The 20,568-nt window shown below is 39.6% G+C and overlaps 1 protein-coding gene across 6 annotated transcripts in view; it reads left to right on the top strand.

Moving 5' to 3' along the window:
• KIAA0825 (KIAA0825 ortholog) overlaps positions 1 to 20,568 on the top strand; it is a 196,342-nt gene that overhangs the window by 138,600 nt on the left and 37,174 nt on the right. For 3 of the 6 annotated variants that reach the window (XM_039384848.1, XM_039384849.1, XM_027728961.2), the window contains one exon: positions 1,488 to 6,434. The exons of 2 other annotated variants lie outside the window; for them this stretch is intronic. In XM_039384848.1, coding sequence (XP_039240782.1) covers positions 1,488 to 1,581 — 94 coding nt within the window. In that variant the 3' untranslated portion in view covers positions 1,582 to 6,434. Of the gene's footprint in view, positions 1 to 1,487; positions 6,435 to 11,246; positions 12,850 to 20,568 lie in introns of those variants that run through there. One more of the 6 variants, XM_039384851.1, reaches the window with a different exon arrangement.

Here is a 20,568-nt window from a genome sequence, read left to right as displayed (position 1 = left end):
AGTTCTCTAAAAATTTTTTTGGTAGAAGAAAGAAATAGTGGAAGAGCAGTTCTTGACACAATGCCAAGAAGAGAGCTTATCTGCATGGCAGAGGATGTCAGTATTAAGTCTAGTGTACTTTTGGATGTGTTAGTTGTTCTTCTAAACTGCAGGTGCTCCTAGACCTTTTGTATCTAAATTGCTGGATATTGGAAATTCATATTGTTGTTGCGACTACAAGTCGACTATTAACGATGGGTTGATGAAGAACTAGGATGCCATTAATACTACAGTAATCACCACCTGCTTGGTGAGATTATAATTGATCCCTTATAATGCATATGAGAACAGGCTTTCTAAAATGCATGGGAGACTATGAAAGGCAGTATCTCATTGTTTCTGTATCAAAAGAAGCAGGTGAAAGGTATTAATCCATTATTTCATGTCTCTTGGTTGATCACAAAGTCAGGTATAGACCCTAGTACGAAAAAAAAAGCCGCTGAGATTTTGAGGAAAATCTGACTGACCTTTCTGGATAAGCAGCAATCCTTTTCCATAAACGAGTTGGTCAATAACAAGGTATTTGTCACATCTGTCACCATAAGGATTATCATTTGTCTGCTTATCCTCTTCTGATGTAGCTAATGAAACTGTACTCTAACCTGAAAGAATCTGTCAGAAGTAGGCTTAGTTCCCTGCCTGGCACTTTTAAAGCACTGGTGGCAGAATGTAGGTCGGTAAGCAAACGGGAACAGTATTACATAGTTTAACTGCCACTCAAGCCACTATTATGTATACAGTTATAGCATGAATTTCACAAGTAAGTGAGGCTAAAGGTGAGGCTTCCCATATGCAGTACACTTGAGGCTTTTCTGATTGTTAGCAGTCTCTCTTTCCTGCAGACATGTTGACGAATCCTATGAATAAAACAATATTTTCCAATGACTATCTCCAACAAAAAGAGCTAAAAACGAAAGGATTGCCATATCCCAGTAAACTTAGTTAATATTAATATTAATATTAGTTAATAAACTCATATTAACTTTAATAATTGGCAGTCCTTTATTATGAGGCCTTTGCCAGCTTAGGATATCGAAGTATACATTTACCAGCTCTCTTTTAATTAAAAATATAAAATTCCTTAAATAACGTTTCATGCTAATTTGTTCCTTTTTTCATTGCTCAAACCTGGCCCCTAGAATAAGTGAAAATAAAACCAAAAAAAGGAAGGAAGTATTGGTAATACATCTTTTGCATTCAGAAGTGTATTCATCACAGCTTATTGGCTAGAGCATAGGTCTGTGATCTAAACCTCTTTCTTCTAATAGTGTATCACAGTAATTTAATTCCCATTTAAAATTAGATCACATTTGTCCACATTTGTATGTGCTTTGATGTGCTTTTATCGTGGTTTAGGAGTGGTACAGCCCAGTTTAGTGCTCCCATTGAGGCTCTCCAAACCATATGCCACTCGCTTGTTTCCCCTCTCCCTTTCTCTCCCCCTGCAGCGGGATGGAGAAGAGAATTGGGGGCAGAAGAGGTCAAGATCACGGGTTGAGAGAAGAACAATTTACTGGAAACAGCAATGAAATAAGAAAATGAACAGTAACAGCAACAATACTAATGACAAAGAGTACAAGAAAGAGGCTAACAATTCACAAGAAAAGCCCCTGAAAATAGACAATAGCTAACTGTCGGGTGGGGTCTTTATATAATAAAGAAATTAAGTCAGCTCCCTGATGAGATGGTAATCAAAGAGGCTTTTATTCAAACCCAGTGTTGTTTTTATCCCTTAAAACCATGTGACCTTGTGACCAATGAGGGTACATCTTTCCACGCATGTCCCCTGGGCTTCCCTGCCCTGGGTGCTTCCCCTGCACCCCTGGACACGCCTCCTACATCACCCCCTTCTCAATTATTTAAGACGGTCATGAGAACAGTGCAAAAACAACAGTGCAAACAACAGAACAGTATATTATAATCTACCATAGCTTTGCAATGACCCAGCACATCGCTTGCTTTGGCTCCTTATACATCTATTGTAAACCTTTTAAAACCTTCTTATATTTCTAAGGGGTAGTGCAACTTGGAAAAATAACTTTATTAACCTAGGGGCCTTAGCCCAACCGTGCATAGACTTAAAACCTTTATTAATCTGAGGGTTTAAATAACTGGGAAATTCAACTTTATTTCAAAAACAGGATAAGCTTACCAAACTAAATTCTCTTAAAGTGACCATGTGGCAGAGGTAGTGTTATTTTGTGAGATGTTTGGTGTTTAGGGCACTTGTCCAGTCAAACAACTCTCTTATTCATTCACACACACATTCACTGACGGCTGTCATTCCATTCATCATACACACACTCATGGATTTTGTATAGACTCTGCATTTTGCCACACTGGTCATCCTCAAATGTAAACCTGAAACGGAAACATAACTTTTTTATAACTTCTGCGTTACTCTGGTTCTTACTGCTGTGGTTGTGTACCTAGGTAGGGTCTAACACACCTGGAGGGAATCCATTTCAGCTCGTTTCCTGTAGCCACACAGGCATAGCCTTGCCCCCAAGTCATGAAGTCCACTGGTCCCGTCCACTGCCCTGAAATCAGATCTCTCACCATGACTGGTGGTTTGGGACAGGCAAAAGCCTGAGGCCTGTGCTGCCTTTCGTGCTTGCTTTTTTCAACTGTCACAATTTAAAAAATTTAGGACATATGTGGCTTTCCACAGATGCTCTTGCGGACTACAGACTGATTCCCCACTTTTCTGTTTAGTTAACATGTCTTTCAGTGTGCGATGTGCCCTTTCAGCAATTGCTTGTCCAGTGGGTGAGTGTGGAATACCTGTGGTGTGAGAAATTCCCCAATCTGACAGGAAGTTTCTTACCTTTTCTGAAATGAAAGCTGGCCCATTGTCGGTCTTAATCTATTTTGGGGTACCAAGGGTTGCAAAACAACTGAGCCAGTGTCTTATTACATCCTTGGCCTTTTCTCCAGTGTGTGCAATGGTGGTTATGTATTGTGAATGGGTATCTACTGTAACATGTACGTATTTTAATGTGCCAAACTCGGCTATGTGTGTGATATCGTTTGCCAAATCTCATTTGCCATTAACCCTCTGGGGTTAATGCCTTCCTGAGATGGCATGGGTGTGATTTGCTGACACTCTGGGTATGACATGATTATGTCTCGAGCTTGATTGAGTGTTATTTGAAATTATCTCTTCAGTGAACGTGCGTTCTGGTGGAAAAATGAATGAGATGATTTTGCTTGCTCTAAGACTCTAGGTACGGTGTTAAACATTGCTGCTTTGTCAGCCTCTCAATTCCTGTCAGCTGTTGGTCCTGGCATTTCAGTGTGTGACCTTGTGTGCATTATGTAAAAATCAAACTTTCTGTGATTGACAAGAAACCATACAGAACACATTTCAAACAACAGGTGAGGGTTAGCAACATCTCGAAGAAATGAACTTTCAAGATGGGACACTAACCCTGCAGCATAACAGGAATCAGTAACAATATTAACAGGTTGTTCAGAAAACTTTCCCAAGGCAATACGTATGGTAGCCAGTTCCAGAACCTGCACAGAGCCCTGGTTCATGGTTTGTACCTCTCCTTCCCATTGTCCTGTGACAGAGCTTACCCATGCCACTGCAGCTTTTGGGGTCTGCCCAGATGCATCTGTGAAGACCATAAGGCCTTTCACTGGTTCATGTTTGCATCTGGTTGTGGCTTTTAAGGGTAGATTACTGACTTCTGCCCACAATCTGTGTTTAGGGAGATGAATTGAAATGTCACCGTCAAAGCCTGCCAAGGCAGCCTGGAATCCTGCATCCTCAGCTAGCATCCATCAAGGTTGTCCTTTGTAGCTGGGATGTATATGGTTGCAGGATCTCTCCCGTCCAGCTCCTTTAGTTGTCCTCTGCCTTTAATGACAAGCTTGGCGAACATTTCATTAGTAGTCCATACAGTTTTAGGTGGTGTGTGGGGCAGAAATAGCCACTCTAAAATTTGCAGTGGGTCTTTTTCAGTCTGATCCCACTGAAACAAAACTGCAAATGGCTGGTACCTGCTGGGTGCGAGAGCAAGGCAGATTTGCAGTTCAGGATTTCTCCTTCTGCCTTGTCTGCTTTCTATTGCCTTGGCACAAGTGTCTAACGCCTGCTTTACCTCTACTGTCAGAGACCTGCTAGACATTAGGTCTGAGTCCCTCTTAAGCAGCTCAATTAGAGGGTGTAGCTCCTCTGTGGTTATGCCTAAAATAGGCCTTAACCAATTGATGGCTCCCAGAAGTTTTTGCAGCTTGTGTAAAGTTAAAGTGTTTTTTACCTCGAGCTGCAGTGGCTGTGGAGAAATTTCCTGCTGTGTGATTTTCCATCCAAGGTATGTCCAGTGTTGCGATTGCTGCATTTTTTCTGGAGCAACCTGTAACCCTGCATCTTGGACAGCTTTGATTAGAGCAGTAACAACAAATTGCAGTTCATGTTCTGTGGCCTTGGTTATTAATATGTCGTCTATATAATGGTGTATGATGGCTGTTTGATATCTCATCGGGCTATTTTGCATCCCCTGAGGAAGGACAACCCAGCGATACCTCTGCATGGGCTGAGCATTGTTCAAGGCGGGGATGGAAAAAGCAAACCTTGCTGCATCATCAGGGTGTAGGAAGACGGTAAAAAAGCAGTCCTTTAAGTCAATTACCATTAGTGGCCACTTTGCTGGAAGCACATAGCAGGTGAGGGAAGTGCAGGCTGCAATGCTCCCATAGGTTCTATGACTGTGTTTACTGCCTGTAAGTCTTTCAGTGTTCTCCACTTCCCACTCCTCTTGGGGACGCAGAATACAGGGGTATTCCGGGGATTGGTTGTTGGCACATTATGACTTGCCTCAAGCTGCTTCCTCTCCTGCTCGCGAAAGTGGGTGGCAAAGAAGAGGAGGATGGCGAGCAGCACAGCAGCAAGCAGTGTGGTGCCCAGGGCGTGGCCCTGGCCCTGCCCACGGCACCCTTGGTACAACTCAGCCCATTCCCTGCTGCTTAGGTACTTGTGGGATGTTGCTGCTAAGGGTCTCCAAGGGCAATCCCTTTGAAAGTGGTCAGGGGCCCCACATCTAAGGCAACTCGCTCTGGGTCTGGCCCCTTCCTGCACTCTTAGCTGGGTGCTTAAAGCTGTGGCTAAAGAGGCAGACTGGTGCTCCACAGAGCCAACTCCTTGGTAGAGTCGAACCAGCTCAGCAGTGCTACAACTCTCTCTTTTAGGAAGGGCCTGCAAAGCTCTTTTACAGTCTGGGTTCACCTTCTCAAAAGCCAGATGCTTATAAAGTGTCTCTCTGGCTTCATTGTACTCAACTTGCTTTTTTAAAGCAGATTGCAGTCAATCTAGGAATTGTGAATATGGTTCAGTAGAACCTTGTAACACTTTTGTGGATGGCAGGTTGCTATCTCGGTCTGTAGTGCTTTATGGAGGGCAGACATTATCACTGTGTAAGCTGGAATTATATTATCGGCTCAGCGATCTCCTGCCTTGGTCCTTTGGTTCTGGATGTGTCCCAGTCTTTCCCATATGTCTATATGTAGCACTTCCATTAGTGGCAGTGTGGGATATACAGACCTAATAAACATTACTAATTCTGATAATTCTGCCTTTGTAGTTTGGATGTGGAAAGATCTTAGCGGTAGAGTTAATGTTTCAGTGTCTTGTGATATCTCGGTGGAGAAAAAGCTTCCCATGTTTTTTACCTTACTCTTGCCGCTGTGGACACACGTGTGCGGAGGGGTCCTTTGTTTTGCGGCTGCTGAGTTTTACTTTTGGTTTCTGGATCGGCTGTTCTCTCACGGTGTCCCCGTCAGCATCCAGTGCTGTCGGCTGCTGCTCTGGTGGCTTGGGGGCGGTGGCAGATGGCAGAGGGATCTCCCAGAGCGGTAGGTCCCACGGCAGCGGCAGTCGCGGCAGCAGCGGCAGTGGTCGTGGCAGCGCGTGAGGTTCCCTTACGGTCTGCAGTGCTCCTGGCAGCTGATTCAGCGGTGTGGAGGCTGTACATGGTGGCTACAGGCACGCTCAGACTGGCAGAAGGCGGCTGCGAGCTCTCACGGTCTGCTGGGCAGGGTGGGGACTCAGGTGCTGTGGCGGGGTTTCATGGTGCGGCTTCTACGGGTCCCGCACTCCTTCTAGCATGGGCATGGGGCTTGCAGAGGCGGCAAGCGAATGCGGGCGGGCAGCGGCTGCATGGAGCTGTGGCTCTTCTCCACTTGACGGAAAGGTGCGCCGGTGCGGGGTTCGCAGGGTCTCGCAGTTGGGTTGGGGGTGTTCGAGCAGCAGTGGCACCTCTTTCCGCTCTCGGTGCTTAGCACATGGCAGCAGCGGGCGGCAGGGGTTCCGGCAGGGTTCGGCGTGCTCCGCCACTCGTGTTTCCGAGCTGCGGGCTCACAGCCACTCAGGGAGCAGACCTGACCATGGTGTTGGTTGCTGGCACTGCTTTTCAGCTCACTCATAGCTGAGATGGTTGGTCGACCCCGCTCTCCTCTCTCCGCTGCTGTCACGGTTTCTTGGCTTCTTCTTCTTTTCTTCTTTTTTCTTCTTCTCTGTTCCTATGCACTTTCCCTAATATTTTTTGAGCTCTCTATACTAACTGCATTTCTCAGGATCGGCTGAGACAATGGCTTAAAGATGTCTGAGTTTTTTTCAGTGAAAGATTCCCATATTCTAAAAATTAATACGATAACCGGAATTTACCGATATTGCCCTGATTCAGGGATTTCTATTCTGGCCTAATGTAGGTTTTAAGCCCCACGTTGGGCGCCACATGTCGCGTGGGGTCTTTATATAATAAAGAAATGGAGTCAGCTCCCCGATGAGATGGTGATCAAAGAGGCTTTTATTCAAACCTGGCACTGTTTTTATCCCTTAAAATCATGTGACCTTGTGACCAATGAGAGTACATCTTTCCACGCATGTCCCCTGGGCTTCCCTGCCCTGGATACTTCCCCTGCACCCTTGGACACACCTCCTACAGCTAACCACTCCCTCCACCATGCTATGCCAATCTTGAAAAGAGCCTTTCCTCATCCATGAAAAATGATGTTATATTGTATCGAATAATCTCTGTGCTTTAGCCATGCTCCCTCCTGGCTATTCAAAAATTACCCTGTCCTGTCTGGAACCAGGACATAATCCACTCCTTATTCTGTACTACCTACAACACGCCCAAATCCTATATCTTCCAAGTATATACATATGTATATATGGGCCATCCCTCCAAGATGTCTGTTGAGTTCATTTAGTCCATGACTGTGAGTTCTGTGTGTCCTAGATATCTTCCAGGGCAGGAGGGTAGGTGTGCTGTCAGCTGGTTACAAGCTGCATCAGGAGTTTACAACTGTTGAATCTAGAGCAATTCATCCTCACTGTCCATGGCAGTTATGGCATACAGTGGCAGTGTCATTCAGCAACCAGTATTATACAGTTCAACATTACAAACTCTTCTGACCCAAAAATCAAACTCCCATTGAGGTAGACATCGTGTTTCCCTGTCGTTCTGCATTACCCACCAAGTACACTCAGGTCCTTGAGCAAAAACAATCCAATGGATGGGTTTGCCTTTGCTTGAGGCAGGATTAATCCAAACTGTCTTCTCTAACAGGTTCCTCATATGCACCACGGGGACTTTATTCCCTTCCACAGTATGTGGAAGTTTTAAATGGGCAGGGCCAGCTCGACTGGTAGAGCCTCCAGTACTACCTAAGCAGGTGGCCTTCACTAAATGTAGATTCCAATGTTTGAAGGTCCCACCACCCTTCGCTTTCAAAGTGGTTTTTAACAGTCCATTGTACCTTTTGATTTTCCTGGAGGCTGGTGCATGGTAAGGAATATGATATACCCACTCAATCCTGTCGTTCTTTGGCCCTCAGCAGTGCCACAGCAGAAGGGTCCTCTGAGAGACCAGGCAAGGTATTTAGCTGTCTAATTTCTTCTGTCTCCACAGCAGCTATCCCAAAAGCCCAAAGATGGCCTTTTGGGTCCTTGCAATATCCTTCTCTCAGGTAATCTGTGCCAAGGATACACAGAGCTTCTGGGCCTGTCACAATGGGGTGATTTTGCGATTTGTTCATGGTCAGGCTCACTTCAGCTTCCACTGCAATCAGCTGTTGGGATACCCCTCTCATCCCAGAAATAGAGATGGATTTAGCCCCCTACATGTCTTGATGACATCAGGGGACGTGGTGTCAACTAAAGCCTTATACTCTTGTGGGTCTGATGTGCCAGGCTATTGTATCCACATAGTCCAGTAGATCCAATTTGCCCCTTTGCTGCTGGAGGCAGGGCTTGTCTAGTTCTGGTCATGGTACTCGTTGCTCACTTCCTATAAATATGAACTGGAGGTCCATTCAAAAGGATCAGAAGTAACATCAGCCCTCCTATTCTGTGTGAGGACTTGGCCACTTGAAACTGCAGCAGCATTTATCATTGAAGAATTTCCTGTGGGTAGGTGTTCTTCCTCTTAATTATATACCCATTTTGCTAGGGCAGAGGTCGGTTTTCCATCCCACTTCCTTGTGTCCTCTCCCTGGTCACACAGGAAAAAATACGTTACCCTCTGTCTCAGAGTGGCACTTGCTCCCAGTAGCAGAGACTCGTCCATACTGGCAGGGCATGGGACATTTCCTCTCTAACTCGCTGGAGTCTTTTGAGTCTTTCCGTCGTCTTGGTTGGACTTTCTTCAGCTGGAGTGCAGGTTGGTAGGGAGTAAAAAAGATGATCTTCATATTGTCAGTCACATAGTTTTCTGAAGCACTATTTGTTCTCCTTTCATTGATTGACATCAGTGCCAATGAGTTGCATCCAGTGATGGCATACTCCATACAAATTTCTGCCACATGGATTGTGTACACTGGACTTCATCTGGATCTACAGAGACTGTTCATTATTTGAATCCCTATAGATTACCTCCAGCACAGCTAATTCTCTCAGGTACTGGATACCTTTCTCCATGCTGTTCCACCTGCTTGGGCACACTACTACGTCATCCTTGAGAGAACCTTTCCCTCGCGCTTGACAGGAGTCACCTCCAGAGGCTGAGAGTTTCTGTCCTCTTCCCAATCCCCTTGTCAGTGCCCACATCCTGGGACAGAGATCCCAGTTGTTTGGCTTCACTACTGTCTAGTTTCATATCGAAGGCCACGCTGTCCCAGCATTGGAGCAGCCCGGGTCACCAGGGGCTTTCCTGACTGGCAGCTGAAATCTTTTTCCATATCTCCCAGCTCCCCTAGGGATAGAGATTGGGTGATTATCTCTGGCACTTCCTCTTCCTCCTGTTATGAGGGCCCTACTTCCTCTTCATCCCTCACTAAGTGAACTGATTTGGTCTTGGATTTCTTATTCTATACAAGGGGTGACTGCTACTGAGCGCAGGGTGTTCCTCTGGTTCAGGTGCAGTTTGAGTGGACGCCATACCTGTTGGTTTGCTTTCCTCCTCCTCTCACTGAGGGTGCTGTTTAGTAACAAGCAGTGCCTGGTAAATAGCAGCCAGAGCCCAGCACACTGCAGTAAGTTGCTCCTCTCTGGAGCATTCTCCTTGCAAATACTCTGTCACTTCATCAGAGTCCTGTAGGACTTGTTCAGGAGTGAACTTCCAAACCATTGGAGCAGAGAATTTCCCCAAAACCTGGCCCATTTTGTCCTATATTCCATTCCACTCGTGACTATCCACTCTCAGTGTAAATCTGAGTGACCTTCTTAGAAATCTCTTTCTTTACTCTAAATGTATGTAGATTACACTGAGGAGACCTGGGAGAGTTAACAGCAAGAGTTTGCTTTTCTTAGCATGCAAAGGAAGTTCAAAATTCTCAAAAGCTGTTGAGGCCTAGTAGAGGAAGAGAGGATGAAAAGCTGGGGAAAATCATCCTCCACCTAAGACTGGGTATGATTATTAATAGACTTCCAGAGGTAGCACCCAGAGCCAGGACAGGAGAAACAACACTGAACACACATCACAAAAGGCCCCCCTTGCCCTTGATGTTGTCATATCATAAGGAAACTGCTTTCACATAGTACAGCAATAAAAGGATTCTGATCCCTCTGCCAGCTCTTAAAAATAGCATCATGACAAGCATGTATTGCATATACATGAAGATATACAGTGTTAGGTACCATACCCACATGAACTGACCAAGCAACATTGTGACCGCTGGCTCCATACCTGATACAAAAAGTGCTTAGATAAAAATTGTTTCTAACCCTCTCTGGTCAGATCTTTTGTGTTGCAAGCGTTTGTGCCTCCCGCTGCATGCCAAATAAGGCAGTCATGGTTTAGGAATGGTACTCCCCAATGTAAGACTCCCTCTTAGACTCTCCAAAGCAAGGCCTCTGGGTTGCTCTCTCCTCCCCTCCCTTTCTCTCTGGGGTGGGATGGAGAGATTTGGAGGCATGAAAGGTAAAGATCTCAGGTAAAGATAAGAACAATTTACTGGAAACAGTAGTGAGATAAGAGAACAAACAGTAAGAGCAGCAATGCTGATGAGAGAGGGTACAAGAAAGAGGCAAACAATTCCTGCGGAAACCCCCTGACAACAGAAAATCCTAACTGCTCCCTCCACTATGTCATGCCAGAATAGAGCCCTTCCCCCTGTCCATGGAAAATGACTGTGGGGTGGTATAGGATAACCTCCATGTTTCAGCCATACCCTCTCCTGGGTATCCAAAAATTAACTCTGTCCTGGCCAGAACCAGGACAGCTGTGATGAGAATACTGCTAAGTATATGCCATGTGTTGTGTTAGTAATACATGCGTGTATTTATTGTTAGCATTCAAATTTTATTGGTTTATTTAGAAGTTTGTATCTTTTCTTCATAACTAGATATTTTTGTATACTGCAACCACAAATCATTATTTGGAAATATGGCACTTTGACATTTTATGCTACTAATTAACCTTGTGATTGGCATTCTGTTACTTGACTGACTTTCCTTAAAAACAGATATTTCCTTTCGTCTGCCCTCTTTTCACCTCTGTCTTACATCCTGTTCTCACTAAGGATTTTAAAGTGGAGATAGTTGTATTTGTTTTCTTATCTGTTCTTTTCTTTTTCCTCTTTCAGAGCCTTTATGATCCAAATTTTCATTTTTAATAGGTGTGTGTATATATATATATATATATATATATATATATATATATAGTGATTGTAAGTGTATACAAATGTGTAATTGTTAAATGTGTAAATGTATATTGATGCATTCAAAGTACTGACTACCCTAACTGTACATATTGGCTTAGCTACTCATCTCATCTATAGTCTTCTTTGCTACATCTGCAAAGGAAGGTGCTACAGGACACAAGGCAAAAAGGTAGGTCTGTAGAAACAACATGTCCATCTACATGTTGTTTCTTCCTTCTGCTTCTTTTAGATAAGGGATTTTTCAGCAACGTGCTGAAGTAACATACAGTAATTCAATTTCCATACAGGGATCTGAATTTCTTTGCAAGCACTAACGAGGTGAGATATGCTAAGCCCCGGTAAGGTAGAGGGGAAGTATTAATATTAAAGTTAAACAGATGGAAAATCTGGTCATGCGAGTCACATTTGAGGTTTCTTCTGCACTGTAAAATTAGTCTGTAGCAAAGCAAAGAGCAGAACCTAGTTCTTTTGACTAAGTTTAAGATACAAAGCTACCATGTAGTAGCTGATCTGTGGTAACTGATGATGTGCACTGTCCGAAGTGGCAACAAAGGGTTAGTGACACTTAATTGAGTAGTTAATTTGAATTACCTTGCATTCTTCTTAGGAGTTGGTAGTCCTATTAGTTTTCTTCTGAATTAGATGAGGAAGAACTGACTTTGAAACATTTACTGTTGCCACAACGAAACGAGTATTAAGGACGAGTGGTTGCTACAGACCTTCCAGACCTCCCAGACCTTCATAGCTGTAACTGATATTTTTCAGAACTATATCTTTCCCAAAGTTTTTGGATTCTCACATGGCTTTCCTGGATGAACTTCCTCTGTCCTGCCAGGCTCACCTTGATTCAACTGCTGATTGCTTCAGAAAGGATAAGTCCCAAAGACCTTTTTGCTTCTTCCCCAAGTCCAGTTGTTAGGGTGAAACTGATCTTCAAAGTCCTAAAATCATGATGCAGATACAGCAGATTTGGGCGGTTTTGCATTAGTTCTTTAAAGGTATGAAGTGAGTAGTAAGTTTAAAACTTGCCTGGACACTGTGATTTGGAGGTTTCTGATGCTGACTGGTAATTTGACCTAGGAAAACTGTTTGATTGTTGGTTTTTTTCTCTGTAAACTTCTCTCTAGAGTCTGACAACAAAACTTAGTCTTTGTGAAGAGCAGGGAACCATTATGCATCCTGCCTCATGTAGCAAAAAGGAAATTCAGAATTGTCATTCTAACAGTTGACACTGTAAAATGTCATTGAAGAAAGCTTTTTTATGTTAGTCTTTAGATTGACAGGTTATGACAAAACTGCATTCATGTTGCTTGAATACATCTTTTGTCTGGTTTTATATGCTTTTTGACTTGTCTAGAAAATGACATATTGAGGTTTTCACAAGCCTTAACCAGGTGTGATTTTCTTTATGGAAGATACTTTGGTAGGACTACAGCTGAAGGCGAATAAACCAGTGAAGCTTAGAGAGGCCACAGCCCTTCTTCAGATGGTAGCTGTGAATTGAAAGACTCATTAATCAACAGCCAAGTCACAGGTGTGATGGCTTCCTGCAAGCTGCCAACAGACTGTGAAAGTCATATCCAACATGCCAAACTGTTAAAAAAGGCACATCTATAAACATTTTCAAACTTTTGTGTTTCTATTTTAGTTGAAAAACACAACTCTTGCATGTTTTCATTTTTGACTTCCTTCTTCTAAAAGAAAAGTATTTGTTTGTTTTCCAAGGAATACTATTCAGTTTAGGAAACAAAAGAAAAAGCAGATACTGTTTTCAACTTTTGTTCATTTTAATATGTTAACAGATTCACTTGAATGGACACACAGTTTCAATTGCAGTTATCAAAGTAAATAGTTTTAATATTATAAATTTTTGTGTGCAGAAAATGTGCACAGAAGCTTTGACAGAAAAAAATTATTACAAGGTTTTTCTGCATGTAAATAGCTGGCTATTTTCTTCATGATTTTCCAGTACTTTCCCTTAGTACAAAAATTACCTGGATCAAAGATTCAATTATGTTGTCATGCTACAATGTAGACAGTCATAAAATGTTTAAAGTGAAATGACTTAGAAGATTTTATTATTTAATCAACCTGCACTGAATTTTTCACCTGCACTGATGGGAAAAACCCATCTAAGAAGCCAAATGAAATCTCCATACAATTTTTCCACATAATTCTTCCTTAAACTCTGTGGATCCCCTGAAATGAAGGAGAGTCTTATACCTCTCACTAATTTTTTTCCCCCAGATTATCCTTAAATTGATGTACTCCCTGTAGATCAAAATTAATTTTGCTCTGTCAAAGAGCAATGAGTATGAATTTGCTAGAAATTTTGTATTTGCTAATTCCTTGGTCTCCCTAATTATCATATTTTTCCAAATATGGATGGTCAATAAAATAAAAATTTTTTAAAATCTTAAGCGGATGAGAATTATCTCCCACCTTCATCTGGGGTGAGGAATTTCTTAATAGCCATAGTCTGATCTTATGTTTCTCTCTTTAGAACATCTGTATCAGGTTTGATCTGCATATCTAGAAATTAATTTTAATTTGCAATCCATATTTTCACTGTTTTCTGCCTGGATTGCCAGTTGCAAAGTTATTTTGCTCTTATTCAATTTAAGTCAATCAAACTGTATGTAATTACAATGCCTGCTGGCTCAGCTGCACTGTAATGCACGCAAAAGAGAAGGAAGCAATGGTGCTGCATTTATTGCAGTAATAAGGTCTTATAATAGTCATATATGAAAAGTGATATCTGCTTTGTCTTTGCAAGGCTCTGTAAGCAGATATTTGAATATACCTGTCTTTAAGATATATTTGTAACAGATTTTATCTGTTTACTCAGTGTAGTGCTACTGCTTGTTATTGGAGGGTTTTCTGAGGCGTATACAGCTGTCATGTTGTGTCACCGATCTTAGAAAGAACTGTTGTATTTTCACTTTAACAACAGTTATTTGTATTTTAAATAGATTTCACTATTGGGATGAGGGAGAATTTTATTTTTGTTTCAAGTTTGAACATAGATTAATGCCTATATTTTTTCTTGTTCTGTTTCTGTTGTTACTTTAACTCGGTAATTAAACACCTCTGCAAGAAGACCCACCCTCTAGAATAATATATAAATGATCCCTTTGATTGTACTAGTAAAGACTGTGATAGCTGAATTTAAATACCACCAAACTCTTCCCACGAAAGTGTTAATGAAATTATCAATAAAGTAAGTATAATGATTTCACTTGGGATAATTACATGGGTAATTTAACAGCACATTTGGATAGAATCTGAGAGCATTTATGTGGTATACAGTTAAACCTCTGTAAATGATATGTAGAAAATAAAAGGTTTTCTTATTAAAAATGTGAAGCAGTAACTCTTAACTTTATGTTTCATTTTTCTCTTATTTTCAGTATTGCATTATTTATTGTTTCATAGGTGAAACAGGAGTCACTGTCAGATCATGCTATAGAAATAGCTAGTGGACTTACTAGTCTCAAAATGAATACATAGACAATTGGGTGTTCTCTTATATAGTTCAGTGGAAAAATGGTTGTTGAATAAGAAATTTTGATACCATAGTTTCAGAATTTTAGAAATAAAAATTAATGGTGTTTGAATTGTAAATACATGAATTTGGAGAAGAAATATATAACAGTGACCTTATAGACATTCGGTATCAAAAGAAGTAAGCCACAATTTCAAATGTGAGCTGACTTTCCATTAATATGCTTTTATGGTACTTTGTTGACTCTTTGCATGCTGCCAATCAGATGCTGTGTTTGCCTTATGTACAGAAATTAGTCTAATCTGGGAGATGGTCCTTGATTTTTTTTTTATTCTTTTTTCCTTTTTTTGTGGGGAAAGTGATTCTTCTCTGGCATGTCTGTGCTGCACTGATGCAATTGCAATCCATAGAGAGAAATGTAGTTCTCCAGTAGGCCAGGCACAGGTTATTTGTTACGTTTATTAGGTCGTAATAAGCACCTTAAACTCATCCAGATACCAATGGGCTTTGATGATGATCGGAGAACATTTGATAAGCGTATTCTCTTTTCATTAAGTCAATTGAAGCTTGCTGCAAGTGTCATTTTTTGTTGTTTTATATTATAGACACAAGTTCCACAAGCTGAAATGTGTTTGCCAGCTCTTTCCACAACTCCTGAATGTGGTCTCAGAGAAACAAGCAGAAGCTCTCTGTTCAGAATAAATCATACAGATAACTCAGGCTAGGGCCAGACTCATTTTTTTAGATCCAGCCCCAACTCTACTCAAGATTAGTTGAAGCATCAACCTATATTAAGCAAAGACAAGCAAGAGACATGTGATCATATGTGTTTCAAATATAAACAGCCAGTGCCAACAGCAAACATCTTTCTCCTCTTTCCAATAACCTCCTAAAAAATTCCATGTGTGCCTTGAAAAGTAGCAATGACAGAATGGCATTTTATGGGATTCCAAACATGAGACCTTTCCAGGAAAGAAGTAATTACAATTGCTATCAGACAATGAAATATTAAACATACTCTAAAAATTGAATGTGTTAGTCTTATAGAAAACAATTCTATTCGCTTTTGCCAAACAACCTAACAAATGAGGAGTGAGACGTAGGTTGCAGATAGAGCAGCAATTCTCTGAACACTTCTCTGTGTGTTTGAAAGCGATCATTGATCTCTGTCCATCTAAACTTCACCACCAAATTGTCATTGATTAAGGGGACCTATGCATTCTGATATTATGAGGTTAGGTTCACAGATCATTCTCCACCATCATGCCCAAACCAGAATGTTTTGATGCTAACTGCTCTGAGTTACAGTTCAGTCTATAACTTTCTGAGCAAGAAAGGTTTGGAGACGCTCATCTGGCAAAGAGTGCTCCTTTGCTCTGTTACTTTTCCACCAGGAGAGGTAGTGAGCCTAGAGCAAGGTTTGTGTGATGAGGCTTTCATAGTGTCTTCACTATTGGTAAACATTTTTGGTAGAAAGTTAACAGTCTGAAGGTAAAGACCATGTTTTAGTTTCCTTTACAGCAACATAATGGAGTTACTCTAATACTTTTAGAAGTATGTGCTGTCAGTTTGTTGTTTACTTACTGGCATTTAGATCAGTGAGGCTTGAGTTTCCTTTGCAGCAACTATGCATCTTATACCATGATATTTTAATTCTTCTACCAATTTATGACATTTCCTAATGTGTTTTCTTAACTTTGTTAAATTTTGTTTTCTTGTTTTAATCTATCTGTGCTATCACATGCTGAATTTTCCTACATGGTAATTAATATTTTTATCCCATCCTAAAACATAATCCTGAATCTGCTTATTCATGTCCTTATTCTAATGACTTGTCTCTGTGAATTCAGTACAATAACATGAGCTCAACATGTTAGACTAGATTGAATATTTGCAATTCTGGGGTGTAAGGAGAAGCCTACTTAGAAATAGCAGTGTTTCTTTGGCCATCTATTTGTCATATGTTTGGTTATGTATCTGTGGTCTGCAAACAATGATGTGCTTGCCCCACAGTACAGTGTTTGTATCTTTTCCATGTAAGTACGTTGAAAATAACACACCATTGAAATTTTAATTAAAATTCGAATGGTAGCTGTTATGGGGGCCTTCTGGGTATTCTGAGGATGCAGAAATCTTTTGTTCTGTAAAATAAGACAGTAGTGAACTATACCATTATATTGTCCATTAAATCTATTCTGTGCCAAGAGCTGTTTTGAGAGATTTTTTTTCAACTTGTTTCAGTTATGATTTATTAGGAATATTCCTTGAAGGTCAGTAACATGTGCTAAGTATCTGTCCATATGAGGACAAACCAATGTCCAAACAATATACTGTATTATGCATTTCAAAACAATAAAATGTTTAAATGAATATTTACCATGATGCAGCAAAGTAGAATTTAAAGAAGAGAAGCCTTATATCTCAAGTAATATGCAGTTGATCTTTGGTTATTTTATCATTTATTGGTTTGTAATGGTAATTGTTAGAACAAGTGAAAAATAGTATGAACAACATACTAGTTCCTCCTGCTGGGCTAACAAATGGCAAAGTCATGGTTTCACGAAGTTGATGTCAAATATTCCTGCAGTTAATGTAATAAAAAAATTAGAATGAGTTTTTCCTACTGCGATGAAATAGCTTAGGAAAAAGGATGAAGAAAGAAAGATAATTTTTCTGTTTCTTATAATACTTTTTTCATAGTTTATTGAAATGATAAATAATCACACTGAAAGATGTAAAACAAGCTTTGGTATAACTGAATTAATTTTAAAAGAGCTGGGTTATTACAAGGAGTGCACACCTTGTGAACTGAGTGGTTTTTTCTTTAATGACACTTTCTCAGCATCTGATAATGACATAAAAATAATACTTTTAAATCTTCCAAAACAGACATGTCAGGTTCTCAGTGGCATCTTATAATTGTGAAAACTGAGGGGCGTACTTTTAACTCTCCTCAATTACACATCTACATCAGGGTTTCACATGCTTATTCTTCTCCATAGTTTTAAATACATGGGAGAATTTGATCAGTGTCCTTTTTATATTCAAAATTAGCTTCTGTCTCAAAAGTGTCTTATTGTCATGATGTCACTACATTTCAACATCTGTGACCTTTTGCTCCATATGGATTCATGGTAGACCTTGTTGTATTTTTGCAAACTAGATTGCTTTTGTCCCTCTACTAGGGGGTATCAAAGCCTTTTGGACTAAAATTTTACTGGTAGGTTTGCAAATAAATAAATAGAATAAAATTAATATACTAAAAGTACTGAAGAGTGACTGAAAACACCAAACAAAGAAACAAACCTAAAGTTTATGTATAATAAGGACCGCCAGATGTCGCAAAGGCATCATTGATGGAGTGGTTTTTTATCCAAAATGTGGCACTTATATGAGGAACAGAAGTATTGTGTTGGAGAGTTGCAGAGGCCATAACAGGTCAGTGAAATGTCCTTCAATCATTTGATTTTTACATTTAAGAATAGGCCGAGATGAAAAGATAGACACATATCTGACGTTGACATTGCTACCATTTAGATAACCGATGCAATTGCCTTAGTCGGTGGGCTCAATCAGATCTTTATTACTTTCAAACCCATGACAGAATTAATTTTGGTGGGTTTTTTTCTTATAAAAAATTAAAGTTCTGAATGTCACCAGATCACAAACTTATAAGTGTAAAATTATTATAATAGATATAGTTTTATTTTCTGCTTATTCTTCTAAAATGTCAAATACATTAAAAATATTACCAAGAATAACAAGTAGAATTGAAAGAATTTGAACTGGGTTGAACAGCATGCATAATTGGGAGTAAAACAAGTTGAACTTGGAAACAAGTATTTGATGATTGATTTTTTATTGAGACAGAATGAGAATGGTAATGGATAAAGCTATTCTCCTTATTGAGAGAAAATATAGCGTTTTTCAACATGTCTTCAGTATGAATGGAAGCCCTGTCAAAAAAAATGAGTAACACATAATGTCTTTTAAAAGGTAAATTAACATAAGTATATCACTTAGTTTGTGGATCAAATTTTACACTTGTCAGTTTTATTCATAATGTCATAAAGTTTATATTTAAAGGATAGTGTTATTACCTTTGTTATGTCCTGGAAAAGCCTAATGTTAAGTGAGTTCATTGTAGAATTTAAATTATTTTCAGCAGAAGAAATGCCAGTGCAGAAAATTAGGTCCAAGATATGTATTCATGTGCAGATCTTAGTCAAATCCCTAGTAATTTTAAGTACTTGAAATACATTATTCAACAAGTAAGCTGCTGTATGCTTGTGTTTAATGGGCTCTGCCTGAGTGTACAGAAACTGTCAAGAGAAAATATAGAACATGCATCATTCTAATTTAATTATGATTATTCTTAAAAAATAAAATGAAATTGTGTCCATGAGGTGTTGTGTTGTATGTAGGAATGTGCTATCTTTATTAATAAGATTGAATTTGATTTTTTTTTGTATGATTTTTGCTGATTTCTCTGTTGGTTGGGCATATGTGCTACACCAAATAAACATAACATAAAAGTATAAAAATTGTGTTGATTCAAATGTTGAAGATGTTCAAAATGTCAATTTAATTTATACTGAGTGCATATATGTATATTTAACATACATTTTTGCTTTTACATGTTATACATAAAAAGATGAATTAGTAATATAGTTATGCATATATGCATTTCCCTAATTTTTATTAAGTTAAATTTAGGCCCTGAACTTTTCTCAAATAAACTTGAATTAAAGTCCAATTTCCATGAACTATTCCTTCGAATAAAATACTTGTTGAGAACTGATGTATGAAAACAAGCAGATCTTTATCTCTGATTATGATTTTTCTGATATTTTTCTTTTGTAATTCTGATGCCAGTGGAGTTCTGAACTTAATAGGCAATTCCTAACTTAATAGGCATAGTTGCTTAATATTCCATAGATATCAAACTCTTTAACTTTACCTTTGAAGTCTTTATATGACAGTGGAGGGTTTCTTAAGGTCCTGGGCTTTTAAACATGAACAGATTTATGTATGTGTGTGTTTGTGTATTCTGCTTATGAGCTACATACATATGGAATACTTTGTGTCTTTTTTAAGACTTTATGTATATTTAACCTTTAATTTAACTAGCAAGTTGTAAGATTTCCATAAAAGGTAGATGAGCTTTGAACTCACTGAATGTTATTGCTGTAGCTCAATTGATCACTTCTAAGATTTATGGGGTTAAAACCAAGACATATGTCTTATTTTTAATAGTTATATTAATAAAATTATTTAGCATAGATAAGGAATTTGTACCCTGTTCTCTGTATTAAATCAGTATTTACAGTTTTCAAATAGCAGTTTATAGGTTTTGTTAGCAAATTTGAAGGGGGAAAAAGACAAATAAGTAATTATATAAATTTTTTTTACTATGAGTAAGATAATCGGTTATGTGGTAGCTGTGCCATCTTTCTAAAGCTAAGTTGATCTGGAATGTATTAGAATTTTTTGGAAAGTTTTTACTTTTTTGCATCCTGTTATGCTATCTTTTAGTAAAATATGACTTATGTAGGTGTTATCCTAATTAAATCACACACGCCATTCCTCAATGAAATAAAAAGTCAATACTTGAATGACAGTTTGGCGGGGAAAACTCGGTGCATGGAATTTCAAATGGTAAAAACCTGCAGTCGTAACAAAGATGGAATCCATCCCTATGTTGCATAGCTTCCTGATCATATCTTTAAACCTGATAGTAACAAAGAATGTTTATTTGTTGCCAAGCTATTGTAGGTTTTATTCCTGGGCTTAGATCCTAATTATCAAGAAAATTGCATCCGTTTTATCTTGCAGAAGAGTATACTGCATCATGGCATATTTGGTTATTTGGCACTATAATATTGTTACCTTACTTGAAACACATGGTCCCTCTT

This window comes from Pipra filicauda, unplaced genomic scaffold (assembly GCF_003945595.2).
Source record: "Pipra filicauda isolate LSUMZ 115617 unplaced genomic scaffold, ASM394559v2 scaffold37_size4185640_pilon, whole genome shotgun sequence".
In the NCBI taxonomy this organism is placed as follows: domain Eukaryota; kingdom Metazoa; phylum Chordata; class Aves; order Passeriformes; family Pipridae; genus Pipra; species Pipra filicauda.
This window is presented reverse-complemented; position numbering and strand designations above follow the sequence as displayed.